The 21699-nt window shown below is 44.4% G+C and overlaps 1 protein-coding gene across 6 annotated transcripts in view; it reads left to right on the forward strand.

The window, feature by feature from the left end:
• Positions 1-21699, forward strand: part of RPTOR (regulatory associated protein of MTOR complex 1) — a 458205-nt gene that overhangs the window by 190204 nt on the left and 246302 nt on the right. For all 6 annotated transcript variants that reach the window (XM_048488432.1, XM_048488434.1, XM_048488435.1 and 3 more), the window contains exon 6: positions 4334-4509. In XM_048488432.1, the coding sequence (XP_048344389.1) occupies positions 4334-4509 (176 nt within the window). The remainder of the gene's footprint in view (positions 1-4333; positions 4510-21699) is intronic.

Consider the following 21699-nt stretch of genomic DNA (forward strand, 5'->3'; position numbering starts at 1 on the left):
AGCATATTCAGTGTATGAAAGATGTATTTGGCATTTCTGTTCCCCTGACTATTCTCTCATCATGACTCAGCTTTCATGGCAGGCTGTTGCTGTATCAAGCACAACTTATAGTGAGGATGTCATCCAGACCTTGGGAAGCAATTTACTGTTTGAAGCGATTTCATTTTGTTGACTTTATTTTGACTAATCTTGTTGACACGAAAGTAACATTATTTGATATTTCTCCTGTGACCCACTGCTCTGGACAAAAAACGGAGCTGTTATTGCAGTCTGGCTACTGCCTCTGGTCATTATAAACACACTGAATTTTGGAAAAGTTCCACACAAGCTGCCTATTTTCTGTCTTAAGAATTATATGTCCTCTAAAGAAGGTGTTTAATTTTCTTCTCTGTGTATTCCTTTTGCATAATGATCCTTTTGCCTTGACAAACTTGACCTTCTCTTTTTGGAATAGACTTCATTAGAACATCTCTGTGTAGTTTTCTTTTTTGTTCTTAAATATGCCGTTTTCTTTCCTGAATACAAGGAACAGCTTTAGTCAGATCTTTCTAGTTAATTAGCATCTCTGTCCTCCAGAGGCATAGCTAGGGGAAATGGAACCCGGTGCAAAATCGGAGTTTTGCTGCCCCCCCCCCCCGCCCCGTGTGTGTGTGTTTGTGTTTTTTGTTTTTGTGGGGTTTTTTCAATTTTCGGCCTGCAGGGGGTGTTGTTGTTAGGCTAGCAGCATCAACATTTCAGGGTATCTTTAGGAGACTCTCCTGATGATACATCCCAGGTTTCGTGAAGTTTGGTTAAGGGGGTCCAAAGTTATGGACCCTCAAAAGGGTAGCCCCATCTACTATTATCTCCCATTGGAATCAATGGGAGATAGGGCACCCCCTTTGGGGGTTCATAACTTTGGACCCCCTGAACCAAACTTCACCAAACCTGGCTGGTATCAGCAGGAGACTATCCTGATGATACCACCTAAGTTTAGCGAAGTTTGGTTCAAGGGGTCCAATGTTACGGACCCTCAAAAGGTAGCCATATCTACTATTAGCTCCCATTGGAAACAATGGGGGATGGGGCACCTTCTTTGGGGGTCCATAACTTTGGACCCCCTGAACCAAACTTCACCAAACTTGGCTGGTATAAGCAGGAGTGCCGCTGGACAATATCCTGAAATTCTGGTGCCACTATCCTAAAAACTGCGCACCCTGCTGGCTGACAAAGTAAAAACACTAAAAATTTCAAAAATACATTTTTGCTGGGGCCCCCCCCCTGACGTGCACCCGGTGCGACTCGCACCCCCCTTTCCCGTGGTAGCTATGCCACTGCTGTCCTCTGTTGTGAGGTTTCGAGCTGATAATCTCATGTTATTTTGTGGGCTGGAACAAATACTTCATTGCATCCAGAATTTTAAAACCAGAAATCTCTTAAGCAGTAACCAGAAATATCCTGGAATATCAAAAACTTTACTTTTTTTCCTAGAGAGATATATTGCACCATGTTTAGGCTACTTTATAAAAAATACTTCCTCCTTGCTTTTTAGTGTTCTTAGTTCTTTTACAATAATTTTCAGGCAGTGAATCTTGTTGATCTGGCTGCCTTGTCCAGAGTAATGTTTTGTGTCTTATACACCATTGTTTCCCAACCCATAGGCCAGGACCCCAAAGTAAGTTGCAATTCCTTTGAAAATGAGCTGCAGACCAATTGGCCGTGCTGGCAGGGGCTGATGGGAATTGTAGTCCATGAACATCTGGATCACCATAGTTTGGCCACCATAGGTTGGCCACCCCCCCCCCCCCAACCCTCATGCCAGTCCTGGTTGGGTTGCCATATGAAGTAAATTCAAATGTGTAGTTACTACACAGAAAAAACTGAAACTACTGTTATACACAATGTTGAAATGAATGATTTATATATTGTACTTGCTGTGCACAGAGGATGTAAATTGAATTTTTGGATTCACGCTAAACAGATTGTTTTTCTTGTTGATATTGGCTTTCCCCTCCCAAGAATGGTTGGGGGGATATAGGGGTACTATGGAGCAAACCAAAGCATTAAGAGATATAGCAATAGGACTAGAGGAGAAGCTTGTTCAGGGCGCCTAAATCCCAGTACCTGACCTCTGAATTCCTTGTGTAGTTCCCATGGCATTCTAGCAGCTAATGTTTACAGCTTTTGCAACAACCACAAAAAAACCTTTAAACCAAACTTACTTTTCTATTATTCCAATTTCTATGGGAAGTTCACAAAGTCATAATATGGCCCATTCTCCATGGCATTGCGCCAAGGGGGGGAACGCACCAGGCACATGCTGCCTACCCAAGCGGAGGCATTCCTGGAGCGTTCCAGGGGCGTGTCAGGGGAGTTATGGGGCAGGATGGGGGCTTGGAGGGGTGCAGGGCGCGTGCATACGCACCGGGTGCAGTTTCCCTTCACTCCGTTCCTGCCCATTCTACATTCAAAGCACTGAAGACTTATCTACACGTCCCTTATTTCAGGTATCACTCCCAGTTTACATTTTTACCTCCAGTTGTCCACCTGACTAATTAGAAGTGAGAAACAGGAACTGTGAGGACTTACAAGGGAGATCAGTTAACCCCTCTCAATTGGTCCTTCCTTCCTTCCCCCTCTGGTCCTGGTCTGTCCTCTTCTCTGTCCTTCAACTTCCTTCTTCCTTCCCTTCCTTCCCTCCCTTCCTTCCTTCCCTCCCTCCCTCCCTCTCTCCTTCCTTCCTTCCCTTCTTCCCTCCCTCCCTCCCCTCCTTCCTCCCCTCCTTCCCTTCCCTCCCTATCTCCTTCCTTCCTTCCCTCCTTCCCTTCCCTCCTCCCTTCCTTCCTTCCTTCCTTCCTTCCTTCCTTCCTTCCTTCCGTTCTTCCATGCACTTTATCTTTACACACACACATTTGCCTGGGCAATCCAGAATGGCGGCTGAGATCTCAATTATATTTCTATGCTTCTTCTTTAGAGACTTGCTGAAGGTAACTCACACTTAAAACAACACCACAATATAAAAACAAGCCATTAAAAACAAGCCATTGGATAACATTAAAACTGTCGTGACAGAAGCACACAATTTAAAAGCTGGTAAGATAAAGCCCCTAATCAAAAAGCCTGACATCTGAAAGAAAGTGAAATAGGTGGCAGGGCAGCTCCATAAAGTAATCTGAGATCTCAGCATTTTAAACTTTTTGTTTTCTTTTATCCCCTTCTGTTTTTAGATGTATGGATGAGGCTCCAGCTTTGGACTATGCAGTTCACATAGGCATCTTTCTATGCTTACCAAGATAATATCTTTGCAAAAAACTATCTGCTGTCTGCAGGACTCTTTCCATACTTCAGATTGTGCACTATAGAATGCCAGAAGAGCACAGGAAGGACATCTTTTTGCAAATGCCTTATTATTATTATTATTATTATTATTATTATTATTATTATTATTATTATTATTATTATGATACATATATTTATTTATTTGTATAATGCCCATCCTCGTATAGTTCAAGGTGTGTTACCATTCACTACAAATATCACCAGGGAGTGGTCACAAATATAAACACATAGGCTCCATCCTATAAAATAGCTTTAAACTCATAAAACAGCAAAACCATAATACATAATAAAAGGCACCAATTCTAATTTAAACCTACCCCTGTTGATGGCAGGACCCCACATGAGGGGGGGACCCTGATGTAACTGCCCTAGGGGCAGGGGTGCAGGGGCACCCATGCCAGCAGCTGGACACTCCAAAGTGTCTCGTGGAACAACACAGTCTTACAGGCCCCATGTGGAATTTCACTCCAGGGTCCCTGTGAGAGGGGTCTCGGATAGCTGGAGAAGGGTGGAACACCAGGCCGGGGCTATGTCAGAAGGGTCCCAAGTCTGCTGGAGGCTAGCCAGATTACAGAGGGGCCGGGGGCCACCAGTAAGTTGGCCTCTGCAGAGCGCAGAGGCCGAGTTGGGACATATGGGGTGATGCGGTCCCTTAGCAGGCCAGATGCTCGGGAGCAGCAGCAGGCCATTGCTTTCACATCCTGCATATGAGCTCCCAAAGGCATCTGGTGGGCCACTGCGAGTAGCAGAGTGCTGGACTAGATGGACTCTGGTCTGATCCTTCAGGCTTGTTCTTATGTTCTTAAGACATTAAATACAATATAGCGCTATTCATTCCTGAATTATAATTGTACATCAGTATCATTAGTAATTTGAGCAGTGTTGAATGGAGTGATTTGCTGAACTCTGACATCTGCTGTCAAAGATCCACACTATCAGAGCACTTTCCAGATAATGGTAGTTAATCAGAAGGAAGTCTTAACTGTTTCTTGTTTTATTCTGATCTCCCATAAAGGTGGCTGCAATTAACCCAAATCATCCCCTCGCTCAGATGCCCTTACCCCCTTCGATGAAAAACTGCATTCAGCTGGCAGCATGTGAAGCCAGTGAGTTGCTACCCATGATCCCTGACCTGCCAGCTGACCTGTTCACATCCTGCCTTACTACACCAATCAAGATTGCACTGAGATGGTAAGTGATTTGCCTAACGTCTGGGGGATAATGTGTGTTCTGTGTTCTCTGAGGCTTGCATGTTGTGCTGATAGACTTGTTGACCCAGATACTTCAGCTGCTCTGAAATTTCTCTGCAGCACTAAATTACGGGGATTTGAGGTGTTCATCTGGGAGAGCAACTTATTAGGCATACTTTCACCTTCCAGGCTCTGATTATCCTTCTGTTTATTACATTTTGGATTCTAGCTGGATCCTTGGGTTTGTTCAGATTAAGAGACTTACTGCGCTGGAAATTAAAATAGTCTGCCTTTTCACAGATCAGAAATAACCATATGGTGTGACACAATGTTCTATCAGTAAATCATTTTTCCGACAAGATATAGTTCTGATCCTCAAGTCCGCTACCTGTGCATGTTCTGTTTGTGTCGGTGGGCTTATGTCGGTATTATACTTTAGGGATTGGGCTGTGAATCCCATATGTTGCAGAAATGTCTCGAACAATCTAGTTAAGTAATACCATCGTGAACAAATTAAGAGGAACAAATAAGAGAGGAGGTAATTGGAATTTATGTGGTCCTCTGCTGCAGTGGAGAAAGATGAAAACTTATTCAGGCAAAGTAACTCTACAAAGGAATGGAATGTGCACATACCTGGTTGTTATGCTGTACAAACTTGTTCAAAGTTTTATTCATTTTTATAGTGTTCAGTCATTTGACTCGATTTTACTTGTTATAATACTGAATATAAGATTCCTTTTTCTGGCTTTTCCCTCTTTTTTTGGTGCTTTTTGAATTATTGGTGTTGAAACATTGTATCAATTTGGTGATGCGTGCCTTGGCTTTCCACTCAGCTTAATTGACATGGCAGACCCAGCTGCTGAATAGGAGTGTTCTGTGCAGCAAATATTTGGAAACGGGGATAACTTTTAATTAGCACAACCTAAGGATGTGAACAAATTACTTGAAAGAGACCAGCAACCGCCCTCTCGCCACGACCCTTCTCTCTCTGGATGGATAAAATTGGCCAAGGGGAACCATTGTCTTGGTCTAGGACAGGGCTCTGCACCCTGCGGCCATGCTGGCAGGGGCTGATGGGAATTGTAGTCCATTAACTTCTGGAGAGCCGCAGGATGCAGACCCCTGGTCTCGGAACACATATATGCATTTTTACAGGAGGAGGCAGTACGCAGTTTCTAGGAGGAAGTGGCTGCAACATCTCTCCTGAAAAGGCCATCACTGGATCCAAAAGAACTGAATGTCATCCTGTAAAACTGACACTTGAGGCCCTGCTCTGCCTCCTCCCTTTTTCGGAGGTGAAATGAGTAGCACCTAGGAATAAAGTCTTTTCAGCTGTCTCAACCAAGCTGTGGGATGCCTTCCCCTTAGATGCTTCCTTGATGCCAAGTTTGTTGTCTTTCTACTGACACGGAAAAACTGTTTTTTTCCCCTCATGGGCTTTCCATTGTTCCCTCGGTTTGATGTTTGCCTGGTTTGTGTTTTTTTAAGCCTTAGACTGCTGCCTTTGTCATTACATGTCATGAATTTTAGGTTTTTTTTTAATGTTTCTCTTACTAGTTGCATTTGGTTGCATTGTTATGGGAGTTAAAAGTCCCAGAAAGAAAAGTTGGGAGTTAAGACACTCGATTGTATTTCTGTTAAAAACAAGCGATGATAAAAATATGCTGATCGATTTATTTAGTTTTTAAGGTTGTGGCTGCATTCCGATTTCACGAGTCTCCATCTGTGAAAAGGATGACTCAGCGTGTTCTCCAGGCCACGCGCTCCTGCTCATCTCCCCCACTTCCCTCATGTGTGAAGCAGAACTGAAAAGTTCCTGGTTTGCAGAGGTTTCACTGAAGCTCCCTCCCTCCCTAACTAGTAATGACTCAGAGAAGCCGAGCTGTCTGGCTTCATTCCCCCCAGGAGAGATTTAGAAATCAGCGGGAGAAAATATCTCATTTAATCACATGCCTTTATTCAGTTTGCCAACATTCGAAACAGAAATTGCTCCACACAAAACACTTACAGTCAAGAGCAGTTCATAACCCACCTATTGCCACACTTCCCTCCCCATAAAACAGCTTCTCCTTCAAATCAAAACTGTTTCGGTTCACCCAGGCTTTTAATTATTGGGTTAATCTTTTAATACTATTTTAGTCTGGAAACTGTTATTTTAAGCTGTTGGTGATCTATTTTTATGGACCGTAAACCCAGCTGGGCTAAATTTTTAATGCCAGGATCTTGATCAATATCATTTTATTTATTTTGTAGGCTAATTCAGGCAGGTTCCTGGAAAAGTAGCAATGAAAAAATTCTGAACAAAGCAAATAAATATCCCAAGAAAGAGAACGTATGTAGCAAGGAATTTCATGTGTTTCCTCATGTGTTTCTTCCTTTTATTTCATTTCTGAGAGAAAATGCGGTTAAGGATCCTTGCAAAGAGAGAAAGAGAGTTAGGTAGATGAGAATGAGAAAAGGAAGCTTGGCTTTTCCTGGGTTCCTATCCCATGTTCAGCACCCACTTATTGTAAGCAGGCTGTGTATGGGGTGAGGTTTTGCAACAGCCAGAATCAAGATAACTCAGGGCAGCATGCAGGCATTATGCCTGGAGATAGGAAAAGAGGTAAGCATCCCTGGGTAAATACGCCACTGTCCCTCACATTTCATTGCCATCAGTTCACCAGAGAACCAGAGAGATCGCTTAGGGCAAATTGTGTCAGCAGCCTGAGCCATCTCCCTGTACCAGAGAGTGGTCAGAACCTCACAGAATCACTGGCAGTTGAGGTGAGTAAATTCCCAAGTGCTGATGTAAGGTCTTCATGTAATATGTTGGGCCTGTTTTTCCCCTTACGTATGCTGAAGCCTCTTTCTTTTTTGTTGGTGGTCTTTGTACTTCTGTAGCATTGTTCACCAATGATAAGTTGCTTAGTTTGCTTTGCTTAGTTTAATCAGTAGAAGGTGATTGCAGAGTGGATTGGTAAACTGTTCCCTTTGTACCATGTTTATCTCGTTTATCAAAATATTCCCTTGAGGTTGTGGCTTAAACTCAGTTGACTTTTTTTTTTAATTCCAAAGCAGTGTCCACTGTCTCCTAAAGGCAGAAAAAGATAAGAGGACAATAAAAATAAGGAAGTCATATGTACTATAAAGAGAAAATTGAAGCGCCAGAGAGACCGTTTGTTATATTATTGTTGCACAGAACAATTTGAGGAACTCTTTGTGTGGGGAATTAAGTGGGATTGTAGTTTCCCTGGACATTATAGTTCTTTCATGCTGCAATAAGGTAGATCAATATATTTGAATGTTCTTCAGTCCCAAACCATCTTATTATGAGATGAGTTGCTTTTGTACAACACAGCTGAACAGAATGTACTGTACATATGCACGGATGTTCAGAAGCATGAATCAAAATTCAAAAGCTTTGGTATAAATGGCATTGCAATATAAATGTTTTGTTACTTCTGAAATATTAGCTTATACTTACCATGTGTTATCAACTTGAATTTGGCACACAGCTTAAACGTTGTAAGCTGCCCTGAGCCCGTTAAAAGGAGGGGCAGCATATTCAATCCAATTAAATAAATAAATAGCCACTGTAACTACTTAAGGAGCAGAGGGACATGATTACAGCAATAAGAGAGAAAAGGGACTTGCAGGAAAGGCAATTTAAACCTTCCAGAGTGGACAGAATATGAGGAAAGGTTACAATTCTGAGGGAAGGTTACTACAAACCTGTTCAGGTCATTAATAAGCTCACTGAGACAACAAATCTGAAAGACATTTATTTTGGGTTATTCAACTCAGGCTGGTGATGTGTTATAGAATAGTAGTACCACATTCCTTATCTTGACCTTGTGTATGTATGTGTGTGAGAGAGAAACTTATGGCAACCCTGTAGGGTTTTCAAGGCAAGAGACATACCAAGGTGGTTTGCCATTGCCTGACTCTGCATCACGATCTGGTATTCCTTGAAGGTCTCCCATCTAAATACTAGCCAGGGCTGACCCTGCACAGCCTCTGTGATCACCTCAAGTGTCAGCTGAGCAACAGCAACAAAGCCAACTACCAACTAACAATGGAAAAATACATGAAAAGTCTGTTTGGAAATCATGCAATGACATAGAAGAAACGTAGGCATCAATCATATACAAGATAATCCAATGACTACTTTCAAGAAAACATGAATGAGAAATTTACAAAGAAACTGAACAACGTTATTGAAAATCAACCATGAATCAAAAAGCTGGAAGCCTATTGAACAACATATATTATGGCTGCTAGCAGGACAGTTTGAGCTTTTTCAGATAAACAAATATTTTTTTCCTTGAAATATGAAACATGCTTCTTTCTGGTATGAAGCCACTTATAAAATGAAGACCTGAAGATACTGGAAGAGCTATCCCCCAGGTTTCTTGGTCCTTAGTCATAGACCAAGAGGCAGTCATAGACCAAGAGGCAGGGGAGTGGCTATGTTGATTTGGGAGGCTTTCTTCTACGTGACTCTCCCTGCTCAGCAAATTCCAGGTATTGAATGTATTAGCCTGGTGTGGAACGCTGAGGAGAGTTTGGCTATCTGATCGATGTACTGCCCATGTAACGCACTTGCCAAAACTTTGGAGGCATTGGTGGCTGGGCCTTGGAATTCCTTGGGCTACTGGTCTTGGGGGACTTCAGTGTCCATGCAGATGACAGCATTTCCAAGCAAGCTTTGAACCTGGTGTCTTCCATGATGGCAGTAGTACTTTCCCAGTTTGTTTCAGGTTCTACACATAGAGCAGACCATACCCTGGATTTAATTTTGGGGCTGGGGATAGAGGTGGACCCGATTATTAATATTCTGGCGCTGTGATTCTACCACCATGCCCCGAAAACCTGTTTGAAGATGCCACACCCCTCCTGTGTAGGCAACAAGCTGTGTAGGCAACAAACATAACACTGCTGCAAATGAGAACTCACTCTTTGCAGGCAATGGTAAAGCTTAGGATAAGAGCCTGTTTTCAGAGGAAAAGGTACCATCTTAGTTGCAGCGTATGTGTGTTCTTATACAAAGGCAAACAAGAGCTGAAGCTATTTGCAGTTTAGCCCGCCTGGGAGCTTTTAGGATGTTTGAGTTATTAATGTAATTCAGAAAAATAAATCTCAGGTAAAACTAAATTACAGCTTCCCTCTTCTCTATTGGCTAGTGTGGGAAGAAAAATGTCTGCTTATGGTACCTTAATATCATTATGCACCAGGACTCCAAATTATTTCTCTGACTTGTCAAGAAATATAACCTACAAAGCAACTGAAATGTAGCTTTCCCCCTGTTTCAGGCATCTATAGTTCTTCTGGGCATTCAAATCATAATTGTTCAGTGCAGCTTTCAGTATATCTTATCATTGTGGGAAACCCGTAAATGTGAGTTGCATGTTTTTGAAAAGATTCTGGTGAGATCCTGCTGAACATTTTTGGAAAATGCAGTTAAAGAGTAAAAGGGGGAGGGGAAGCAGAAATGTCGGTATTGCATAACTGGTTCTTTGAAGACATTTGAAGATTATTTTTTTAGAGAGTGCATCTCATTTAGAATTTCAGAGTATCTGATCAAAGGCTGGCTCCTCACTATTTGCCCCACCATGACATTCCAATCTATGCAGTGAGGTGGAGAAGTATTTTTCTTGTGCCAAACTGATATTGCAACTAATTTCTTGGAAATATTCTTTAGGGGTGGGAGAAATTTGAAAATTGTGTTACATTTGGCGAAATAACTTCCATTTTAATTGAGATGCTTTTTTGTCCTAAAATAATATGACTTTTCCCCCTCCAGTGGAGTGTGTGGTCCTTTTGTGTCATGCACTATTTGTAAGGCATTTCTGGATGATTAAAAGGAAGTAAATTTTGTGATCAAAAGTACTGTGCGCATTAGAGGAGGACATCGGTTATTGTCCAAAATTGCTATGCAAGATGGATGAATGATGAGTAATGAAGAGAACTGGGTTTGGGTTGTCAGAAAAATTATATCTTCTGGCATCTTACTGTCCCTAGGGAACATTCTAGTATATCATAAGAGTAGTTTTTCTGAAATTTGTTTTTTCCATCATTCAATAAATGTAGAATTAGCAGATAATACACTGTTGAACATGAGAGCCTGAATCAGTGTGTGTATAAAATGACATCAAGTTGCAGTTGACTTATGGCAACCCAGCAAGGGCTGTTCCAGGCAAATGAGAAGCAAAGATGGTTTGGCATTGCCATTTCTCTGCAGAATCTTCTTTGATGGTCTTCCTTCTAAGTACCAAGCCTGCCTAGCTTCCAGGATCTGATGAGATCAGATAATACCATGCTGCCTTCTCTCCCCACCTGAATCAATTCAGGATGGCAAATAAACCAGGACAATTTTGCAGCCTAGTTACCATACTCTTTGTCTTTAATGCTGGTGATGTTTTGAGCATATATCTGCAGCTAAAGAATGTGTTGACTTAAAGTAACAAATGGGTTTTGTGACATGCAAAATGCTAAAGACTGTTTATTTGTCCAGATTTCCTATAGACTTGCCCAAGGTCACCCACATGCTTCAGGTAGAAGAGTGGGGAAACAAACCTGGTTTACCAGATTAGATTCCACTGCTCATGTGGAGGAATGGGGACTCAAACTCAGTTTTTCAGATTAGAGTCCATCACTCTTAACCACTATACCACATTGAAGCCAATGCTTCAGATAAATCAAATAACTTGATTATATTATTCTGAGGAGCTAGTATAACATTGCAGAGAAAATCCATATTTTGGTACCAGCTTTTGCAGGTTTCCGTATTGCAGATTTCCGATTCCATATTAAAATTGCATATTTAAATTTGCAAGTAATGATTCTTTATTAGCTTACCCTTAAACAGAGAAGGTACAATTCTTGTATTGTCAAGACCATTTTTAAATTAAACTCATAGTTCAAAAGACTTAAAGAATCCTTCCAAGCAGTCCTAATTAATCTTTATCAGTAGCAGCATCTAAGTTTAGAGGTCTCCCAGGAAATGTCTTGAGTTTGTCAGCTGGTATTTTATAGTCTGTAGCAGTGAGAATAATATTCCAGGAAGTTGTAGGACAATCTTTTATCTAAGAATATTTTCAATTCAGTGGTAAACAATAAACTTTGTTTGCTTGATTTAGAAAACGTCCAGCAGTCTGTATATTTTTCAAGAAAGGGGCTAGAAACTTCCAGCTGTTGGTCAGATTGAAGTCAAGATTTAGTATCAAATATAATTTGACTATAAGGCAAAAACTAATAAATCTAGATCCAGACTATATATCCACTTTTCAAGGAACTGAGACCAACTTTGGGGTCCCAGAACCACTGGTTTTACCACTTCCTTCTAAAATTCTCTATGTGGATTACAATTGTTGTGTGGTATTTTTTTTCTCCACAAGACTGATAATCTTGCTAACATCTTAACTTCAGCTTTCTCTTGCCATGCATTATTATCCTTAACATCTTGCATATTTCAGTTTTGTAGGGGCACTGATACTATTCTTTAGTATAACCAACTCCAGCTTAGGAAGTTCTGAGAGATTTGTGGGGAGTGACTGTAGAAGATGGAATTTGGGGACAGAAAGGAACTCAACAGTAATGTGTTGTTGTTGAGTTTGCCCTCTAGTTACCACTTTCTCCAGGGCAATGGATCTCTGTAATCTGCTAGCTATTGTAATCCTGAGCACCACTTCTAGGTGGTTATCCTACTGTTGTTATCGTCTGTCCACAGATTTGCATCTTTGTCTTAAATCCTTTCCCTGCCGCATGCTCACATGCTAAACCCAGCAGATTATTTTTGCATATCCGTGCTGATAACCTCAACAGCTGCTTGGGGAACCACTCATAAGATCCCTTTTGTTTATTATTTCAGAATTGATGGTATAAAACAAGACTTTTTTCTGCTGTTTGGCTGCTGCTTGTTGTTCTAATATTTTTATACCACCTGGCTCCTGCATGACTATTAAGGGAAACAGAAAAGACCTGTGATTAAAAATTGGTAGCTCTGCCATCTTTCAGAATGGTATTTGGCAAAGATTCACCGGGCATATTTGCTACCTGGGACTGAGCAGAATCATAATCGTTAAGTTCCAACAAAATAAAATAAATGATGTTTGTGCAAAGCTTAATTCATCTTTGGTATAACTGAACATATGCTTTTTCTGTGCATTGGATTACCAGAGTATGTAACATAATGTATGATTTTTAGACATGATTTTTAGACAAGACAAAACCTGTTACATGCAATACTGAGAAGCTTGTGTTGACTAACTTACAACCAATTGTCAAGAAACTGAGGCCCCTTCCGCACACGCAAAATAATGCATTTTCAAACCACTTTCACAACTGTTTGCAAGTGGATTTTGCCATTCCGCACAGCTTCAAAGAGCATTGAAAGCAGCTTGAAAGTGCATTATTCTGCATGTGCGGAATGAGCCTGAGTCTTTTAATGCAGTTTCTTGTTCTTTCACACATTGGTTCAGGCTTCAGGCCTATAACGGAAGAATGTAAAGTGGAAAATAACTGTACTATTACTTGAGATTCAACAAAGCTATGACCTTTTGCAACTGAGATAAGAATCCAGATATTGGGAGGAGTTAGTCTCTATCCTGACTCCCTTCTGAGACTCCTTAGTCAAGGATAGTAGAATTACATTCCAATTAATAAGCAGATGAAATTATGATCCTTGTCATCTGTGAAAAAAGGGAGGGCTTATTCTGCATATGTAAACTCACTTTATCTCACTCTGACCCTCTGGATCAACTGCATAGCAACAGGGTTATGTGATTAAGTGACATCACTTGCCACATATTTGATTGTTCAGGGGCCCTGACCAACTCAGATCCCTGGCTTTAAATCAAAGAATCATAGCGTTGGAAGAGACTCCAGGGTCCAATCCCCTGCAGAGGCGGACCTCCCATAGGGCAGAGGGGGCAGCTGCCTTGGGCGTAGCAATTGTTGGTCACGTGGGGGGCGACAAAATGTCCGAGCGGCCCCGCCCACTCTGGACCTGGCCGCCCGGCCCACAAGCGCGCTTTCACCCGCCATCAGTCAATTAACCGGAAGTCAAACCTTGTGGGATGGGGAGAGCGCCACCTCAGAAAGTTCAGTGCGCGGCTGCCCTGACCTCGCTTCACCATCTTCCCCACTTACGTTCGCTATCGCCCCTTGGCCTGCTGCGCTGCGCAGCGATCGCCCCTGCAGGTCGCCTGGCAGCAACGCCACTTCACGCTCCCTGCCCCTGAGTAGCGCGCTTTGCCACCCCCCGAGTCCCCAGCCATGCCGCTGCTGCGTGGTGCCGCTGGTCAGTCTGCCTTACAGTCTGCCCAGATTTCGCTTCCCCGGGGTTGCCTTCTGATGAGCTGCCCTAAGTTGGACGGGCGGCGGGCGGCGCCCAAGAACTGCTGAGGCCGCCGCCGCTTCCACCGCCTCCTGCTCACCTTCTGCGAGAGCCTCCGGTAGCGGTAGCGCCGGGCGCCCGAGAAACCGATGAGGTCACGCTGGTAAGTTCCACCACCTCTTGGAACCTTGCAAGCGGGCGGGCGGCCTCACTGTTCTTGAGGCGCACCGCCGCTTCAACTTAGGCCGCTCATCCAGAGAGCAACCCCTTGGGAAGCATTCAAGCCGGGCCTTGCACTGAAAGCATGGCCGTCAAGCCGCCGAGCCAAGAAGCGGCGGTGGCATGATCTGGGGACTCGCGGTAATGCGGCAGCTGCCTCCAGGCGAAGGGGCCGCGGAGTGGTCCGCTTGGTTCCTGCCGCGCTGCCCTGTTGGCAGAATCGCTAAGTTGAGGCGGGCGGCGCCCAAGAACCGTGAGGCCGAAATCAGCTCCTCTTCCAAGTTCCACCGCCCCTGCCCGGCCGGCATGGACTTTAGCGCTTCATGCCTGTGGAGCTGTCGCATACGCCAGTGCCAGCCAGGGAGTCAGTCAGAAGAGGAGGGAGGCTGGCCGACGGCGGCGTCTCGAGGGTCACGCACGAAGGCCACCTGAAGGTCATGACGGCGGGAGGGCAGTCCCGCCTGCGCACCTGGGCTATTAAACAATCAGGCAGGTAAGGGGCTCCAGCAGCACCCCCCCCTCTCTTTCGCGCCTGCTTTCACACACCTGTCTCCAGAGGGGCTGAGATTCCCCCCTGGACTGTGGCTTCTTCCCCTCTCCTTGCATCAGTGGACCTGCTTGCATTTAGGGGTGGGGGGTGGGGGAGAGAAGGGGTTTCCCCTTTGAGTGACCCGAAGCAGATTCAAGGGATGCAAAGAGAGAGAGATGGGATGGAATGACCTTGTCTCCTTCCGGGTTGGGGGATTCCTGGAGATTTGGGGAGTCAGGAAGAGGAGGGAACAGCCAGGGATGTGGGATTCCCTAGAGTCATCCCCCCCTAAGCAGCCATTCCCTCAGCCCCCCCCAAGGAAACTGATATCTCAGGCTCCAAAGAGGGAGTCATACTCCAGAGGTTTCCAGGTCCTACTTAGGGGTTGGCATCTCATTCCGGGACAGGTGGGATGGAGTGCACAAGATTATTTTACCTGTCAAGACCAAACCTGGAGCTAGCTTAAATTTGAAGCAGCCAGAGTGGCGGTGAGATTAGGGCTGGAAGACCCATGTTCCCAAACAAACGTAGCATTTCTGGTGTAAAAGAGTAATTAGCCAGTGTAACTCCCTGCCACAGGGATGTCAGGGATCACCAGCTTAAGATAATTTCCAAAGGGGATTGGGAATCAGTCATGGAAGGGGAGGTTCCCTTTGTATGGCTCCAGGCCATGCTGATGATGATCCCACAGAAGAAACCTAGTGCCTGCACGGTCAGCAACTTCATGGATGAATGATATGGTAGCTAAGAATGGCAGATGGGCTGAGAGCATTATTCAGTCAGCTTTTCTTGCGTGCTTCCAGTGTGCTGCCCATTGGGAACTTCATGCCTTTTTTTCTGTTGAGAGGTAATGCTTTCCTGGCTTGTCATGTGGAAGTGAACAGCATTCTAATTCTTGCTCCAGTTTAGAGGGACCCCAGTGAAAAATGGCAGCTTAGCATTGTTGTATTAGTTTCAAAGTGATCTTTGTGACTGGTAGATGTTTGTGTGCTCTGTGGGACCTTCATGAACTTGAGAGATCTTGTACCTGCACCATGAAACAGCAGCAAGGGAGGGAGAGTGGAGATAAAGTCATCTTGCCACGCATTTGTTTTTTTGGAGATACTTAAACTATTTTCTTGGTGGTACAGGGACACTAGCTCATTGGCGAATGGGCATCCACTTCTTCCTAGAACTGTGTGGTTTGGATTTTAGGGGAGTGAGGGGGCAAACCGTCAACAAATCTGCTTTAAGGGGGTAATGTGTGTGCTTGCTTCATAAGCCTATCCAGTGAGGGCTACCCCAAACTTATCTTCCCAAAATCTCTTTTGTGTTTTTATCTCTTGAGTATTGCAAGTTAAGTTATTTTCTAAAGAGTAAAAATTATTTAAGTTGTTCTAAGACTAAGTTTTAATTCTACCAAGTTATTTTTCTAAAGCAGTTTTCACAGTAGTAAATAAACATTTTAAAAGCAGACTATTGCTGTCTCTCCGATTTGTGAGTTGGGGCATTTTCTATAATAAGGATGATGATTTCTAGAAACGACCTGGTGTAAAAAAAATCATTGTTTGAGTCGTATTGGCGGAGGGTGGGCGCCCATGGGGGTTCAAACTCAGGTTTTGCCCGGGGCTCAGGTTTGCCTAGGTACGCCTCTCTGATCCCCTCTGCAGAGGCGGACTCCCATAGGGCAGAGGCAGCTGCCTTGGCGTGAAGCAATTGTTGGTCACGTAATGGCTAAAATGTCCGAGCGCCCCGCCCACTCTGACCTGGCCGCCTGCCCACAAGCGCGCTTTCACCCGCCATCAGTCAATTAACCGGAAGTCAAACCTTGTGGGATGGGGAGAGCGCCACCAGAAAGTTCAGTGCGCGGCTGCCCTGACCTCGCTTCACCATCTTCCCCGTTCGCTATCGCCCCTTGGCCTGCTGCGCTGCCAGCGATCGCCCCTGAGGTCGCCTGGCAAACGCCACTTCACGCTCCCTGCCCCTGAGTAGCCGCTGCCACCCCCCGAGTCCCCACCATGCCGCTGCTGCGGTGCCGCTGGTCAGTCTGCCTTACGTCTGCCCAGTTGCTCGGGTTGCCTTCTGATGAGCGGCCCTAAGTTGGACGGGCGGCGGGCGGCTCCCAAGAACATGAGGCCGCCGCGGCAACCACCGCCTCCTGCTCACCTTCTGCGAGAGCCTCCGGCGGCGGCCGTGGCCGAGCATCGAGAAACCGATGAGGCCGCCCGCCCGCTTGCAAGTTCCACCACCTCTTGGAACCTTGCAAGCGGGCGGGTGGCATCACTGTTCTTGAAGCGCCGCGCCGCTTCAGCTTAGGCGGCTCATCCAGAGAACAGCCCGCAGAAGCATTCAAACCGAGCCTTGCACTGAAAGCATTAACGGCAACCGGCAGCGCCGCGGGCAGCGGCGTGGCATGATCTGGGGCCGAGGAGAAGGTAATGCGGCAGCTGCCTCAAGGCGAAGGAGCGATGGTCAGCCGTTGCCGCTCTGCTCTTGCCGCAGAAGCCCTAAGTTGGATCGCATGGGCCGGCGGCGCTCAAGAACCGTGAGGCCGAAATTAGCTCCTCTTCCAAGTTCCGCCTCACACCCGGCCGGCATGGACTTTGGCGCTTCAAACCCGTAGAGCTGCCGCATACGCCAGTGCCAGCCAGGGAGTCAGTCAGAAGAGGAGGGAGGCTGGCCGGGGCGGCGAAGTGTCACGGCGCTGGCCACTTGAAGGTCATCACGGCGGGAGGGCAGTCATGCCTAACACCTAAGCTATTAAACAATCAGGCAGGTAAGGGGCTCCAGCGGCACCCCCCCTTCTCTTTCGCGCCTGCTTTCACACACCTGTCTCCAGAGGGGCTGAAATTCCCCCCTGGACTGTGGCTTCTTCCCCTCTCCTTGCATCAGTGGACCTGCTTGCATTTAGAGGTGGGGGGTGGGGGAGAAAGGGGGCTTCCCCTTTGAGTGACCTGAAACAGATTCAAGGGATGCAAAGAGAGAGAGATGGGATGGAATGACCTTGTCTCCTTAGGTTAGAGGATTCCTGGGAATTTGGGGAGTTTGGAAGAGGAGGGAATGAAATAGGGATGTGGGATTCCCTAGAGTCATCCCCCCCTAAGCAGCCATTCCCTCAGCCCCCCCAAAGGAAACTGATATCTGTAGTCTCCAAAGAAGGAGTCATAATTCTGGGAGGTTTCCAGGCCCTACTTAGGGGTTGGCATCTCTTTCCGGAACAGGTGGGATTGAGTACACGAGATTATTTTGTTCTGTCAAGCCGCGCAAACCTGGAGCCAGCTTAAATTTGAAGCAGCCAGAGTGGCAATTAGAATTGGGAGGAAGACCCATGTTCCCAAACAGCATTGGCATTTCTGGTGTAAAAGAGTAATTAGCTTGTGTAACTCCCTGCCACAGGGATGTCAGGGATCCTGCCAGCTTAAGATAGTTTCCAAAGGTTGGATTGAATCAGTCATGGAAGGGGAGGTTCCCTTTGTATGGCTCCAGGCCATGCTGATGATGATCCTACAGAAGAAACCTCGTGTTTAAAGGTCAGCTTGCTCGCGGATGAATGATATGGTAGCTAAGAATGGCAGATAGCTGAGAGCATTGTTCAGTCAGCTTTTCTTGCGTGCTTCCAGTGTGCTGCCTATTAGAGACTTCATGCCTTTTTTTCTGTTGAGAGGTAATGCTTTCCTGGCTTGTCATGTGGAAGTGAACAGTGATTCTAATTCTTGCTCCAGTTTAGAGGGACCCCAGTGAAAAATGCTTGCTTAGCATTGTTGTATTAGCTTCAAAGTGATCTTTGTGACTGGCAGATGTTTGTGTGCTCTGTGGGACCTTCATGAACTTGGGCGGTCTTGTGCCTGTACCATGAAGCAGCAGCGAGGGAGGGAGAGTGGAGATAATGTAATCTTGCCACGCAACTGTTTTTTTGGAGATACTTAAACTGTGTACTTTGTGGTACAGGGACACTAGCTCATTATGAATAGGCATCCACTTCTTCCTAGAACTGTGTGGCTTGGATTTTAGGGGAGTGAGGGGGCAAACTGTCAACAAATCTGCTTTAAGTGCGTGTGTGTATTGCTTCATAAGCCTTTCCAGTGAGGGCTACCTCAAACTTATCTTCCCAAAATCACTTGTGTGTTTTATCTCTTGAGTATTGCAAGTTAAGTTATTTTCTAAAGAGTAAAAATTATTTAAGTTGTTCTAAGACTAAGTTCTAATTCTACTAAGTTATTTTTCACAAAGCAGTTTTCACAGTAGTAAATAAACATTTTAAAAGCAGACTATTGCTGTCTCTCCGGTTGTGAGTTGGGGCATTTTCTATAATAATGATGATGATTTCTAGAAATGACCTGGTGTAAAAAAAATCATTGAACAGTGAGTAGAATTGGCGGGAGGTGGGCGCCCAGCAGAGCACAAGCTCAGGGTTGCCCAGGGCTCAGGTTTGCCTAGGTATGCATCTCTGATCCCCCTACAAATGCAGTGAACTTACCCAATCAAAGCACTCCTGACCAGATGGAGCGTCCAGCCTGTGTTGGAAAAACCTCCCAAGTGGGAGACTCCACTGCACTCCAAGGTAGTGATTTCCACTGTCCATCAGCCCTTACTGTCAGGAAGTTTTTCCTGATGTTTAGGTGGAATCTCTTTTCCTTCACTTTGAACCCATTACTCCTGGACCTAGTCTCTGGAGCAGCAGAAAACAAGCTTGCTCCCTCACCAACATGACATCCCTTTAAATATCTAAACATGGCTATTATGTCACCTCTTAACCTTCTCTTCACCAAACTAAACATACCCAGCTCCCTAAGTCTTTCCTCGTAGGGCATGGATTCCAGACCTTAAAATTTAAAGATTTCCAGCCTAATGTTCCTGGTGCTTTATTCATGGTTCCTTGATCCATCTTTGCATCTTGGGATTCTGTATTTGTTTTATGGAATAGAAATGCTGTCTGCCCATGCTGATGCTCAGAAAAAGTAGACTTTGGCCACAGGAGTCTTTAAGTGGGAAGAGTAACATCTGTTCATCTGAATCAATGCTTTTACTGTGTAGTTAGTCCTTTTGATCTAGTTTTGTTATTTTAATTCTCATTGTTCACTGTTCTTTAAAAATATTTTTGCATAATTTTAATAAATCACTTTAATAATATTTTGTGGTGTTTTGTCTTCAGGTGGCTTCAATCTAGTTCCAGTACCATAGCTCACATGGTTACACCTACAAGGTCAATTGTTTTGTGAAACTCATGCTGCAAGTCACCTTGCAGGGGTGACTTTCTTGACTAATCCTAGAAACGTTGAAAGCTTGTCCTTTGGCTTCTGGCTGTTTGGGTAGTGAAAAGCTACCAAGACTGAACTGTGAGAATTCATACTCTGGGTTTTGCAGTTTTGTGTTTTGCTGGCCCACCCAAGAGCATTTCTTGGACTAGGGTTTCTCAACACCAATTTAATGGGGAAAGGGCAGTTCTTTTGCAGCGATACTTACATGGCCGATTGAAAGTTGCTTTTCAAACACAGGTGTACAGAAAAGATCTCGAAGGGTCTGAAAGGTAAAGAGAAAGCGGTTTACTTGCCACTTCCTTCTCGCCCAGACTTAAGTGTGCTAACAAAGAGACTTGTTTGCCCAAGGGAGCTTAACAAATGTGGAGATAATTTTTTCAGAATATAAACATGCACTAAGTTGACTTTGTAGCTGTGGAAAATTCCTGGAAAAAGATCTTTCCCCCTTGGTACCTTTAAAATCAGAAAATCAGAAGTCAGGTGTGCAAAGTCCTCAAAATACACCACAACTTGGTGAGAAGGTCCAAGGGGCTTGCCTTGGCAGTGCCTTGCATCTTTCTAGGGAAGGACAGAGTTCACTTTGAAAGCCTTGGGACTAGACATTACTGCAGTTACATAGCATTTTTGGGCTGAGTTTTCTCAGTATAATAAAAATAAACTGATTCTGTGAGGGAGAAGTGGGGGGGTTGGTCTTATTACACTAGATAGGCTCTTAACTTGTGGTACTTCACAAGGGAGTCGTTCTTGGCAAGTACTGCTTGCTTGAAGGGTTGGAGTCTGTTTAAATTTGCATCAGTCTGAGATTAGTATATAAAGATCATTGCTTCTCATGTGGCTGCATGGCAAGCTCATTAATAATATGGGCAATAGACCTTTCAAGGCATTTGAAGTTAAATCCTTAGTCACAGCTTAAATTGCATCTCTGCCAAAAGTAGGTCACTAAGCTGCTGCAGTTGTAACAGATAATGGAGGACAATTTTACAAACCAAGTCGTGCGTGCGAACAGATTCCAAATTACCCTCCTAATTAAGTGACCAACTTTGTTATAATGCTGCTAAATTCTCACTTTACTGTGTGTGTGTTTCTATTTTTTATACATACACTCTGTGTTTGAAGTGTATAAATTCCAGTGGTCTATGTAATATTCCCCATGAACCAGTCCGAACCAAGAGTTTGATTTGAAACTGGGGAGATTTAGATTAATAGGGAGTGACTACGTCAGGGTTGCTTTCTGTCATTTCTTTTCTTTTTCTTAAAACTGAAGGTATATTGGATGTAAACATAAAAAAACTTTTTTTATTAACACACCTCATTCATTTACAAAACATTCCTTGACAGCATTTTTTAATATGTATATATTTTTAATGTATATATATATAAACCAGTGTCTATCTACTTTGTTTTTTACACTTTGGGAATTAAGGTGACCTGCTTGTTTGGAGATGATGCTTAATGCATGGATTGAGTGAAAATTTAGAAGCACCTTCTTAGAAAATAATCTAGTGGTTGGTATGACAATGAGCAATAAAATTGCAACCCTATCAGTCTATCTCCCTTATTGCCAGTGGGTCTGAAATTCCTTCACATTGTTCTTTGCTTGATCTCATATCACTTTATGAATCACTGAGGCCAAGAATTAGACTATAGTTCATCTTCATGGCCTCTGTGCAATCCCACATGGGGACTACACTTGTTTTCTCAGTATGCAGGCCAGCCATGGAGCAGTTTAGTTAAAAAAAAAAGCTTTAGCCAAATAGCAAGTGCTCCAGTCCCCCCAGTCACACACCTGGGCTAAAGATTTTCCCACCCAGGTCACGTGACCATGGGGAGGGTTGCACTCTCTCCCTTCAGTTCTTCCTTCACCGCCATGAGGAGCAGGCATGTTTT

Source organism: Sphaerodactylus townsendi, linkage group LG03 (assembly GCF_021028975.2).
Source record: "Sphaerodactylus townsendi isolate TG3544 linkage group LG03, MPM_Stown_v2.3, whole genome shotgun sequence".
NCBI classification, from domain to species: Eukaryota; Metazoa; Chordata; class Lepidosauria; order Squamata; family Sphaerodactylidae; genus Sphaerodactylus; species Sphaerodactylus townsendi.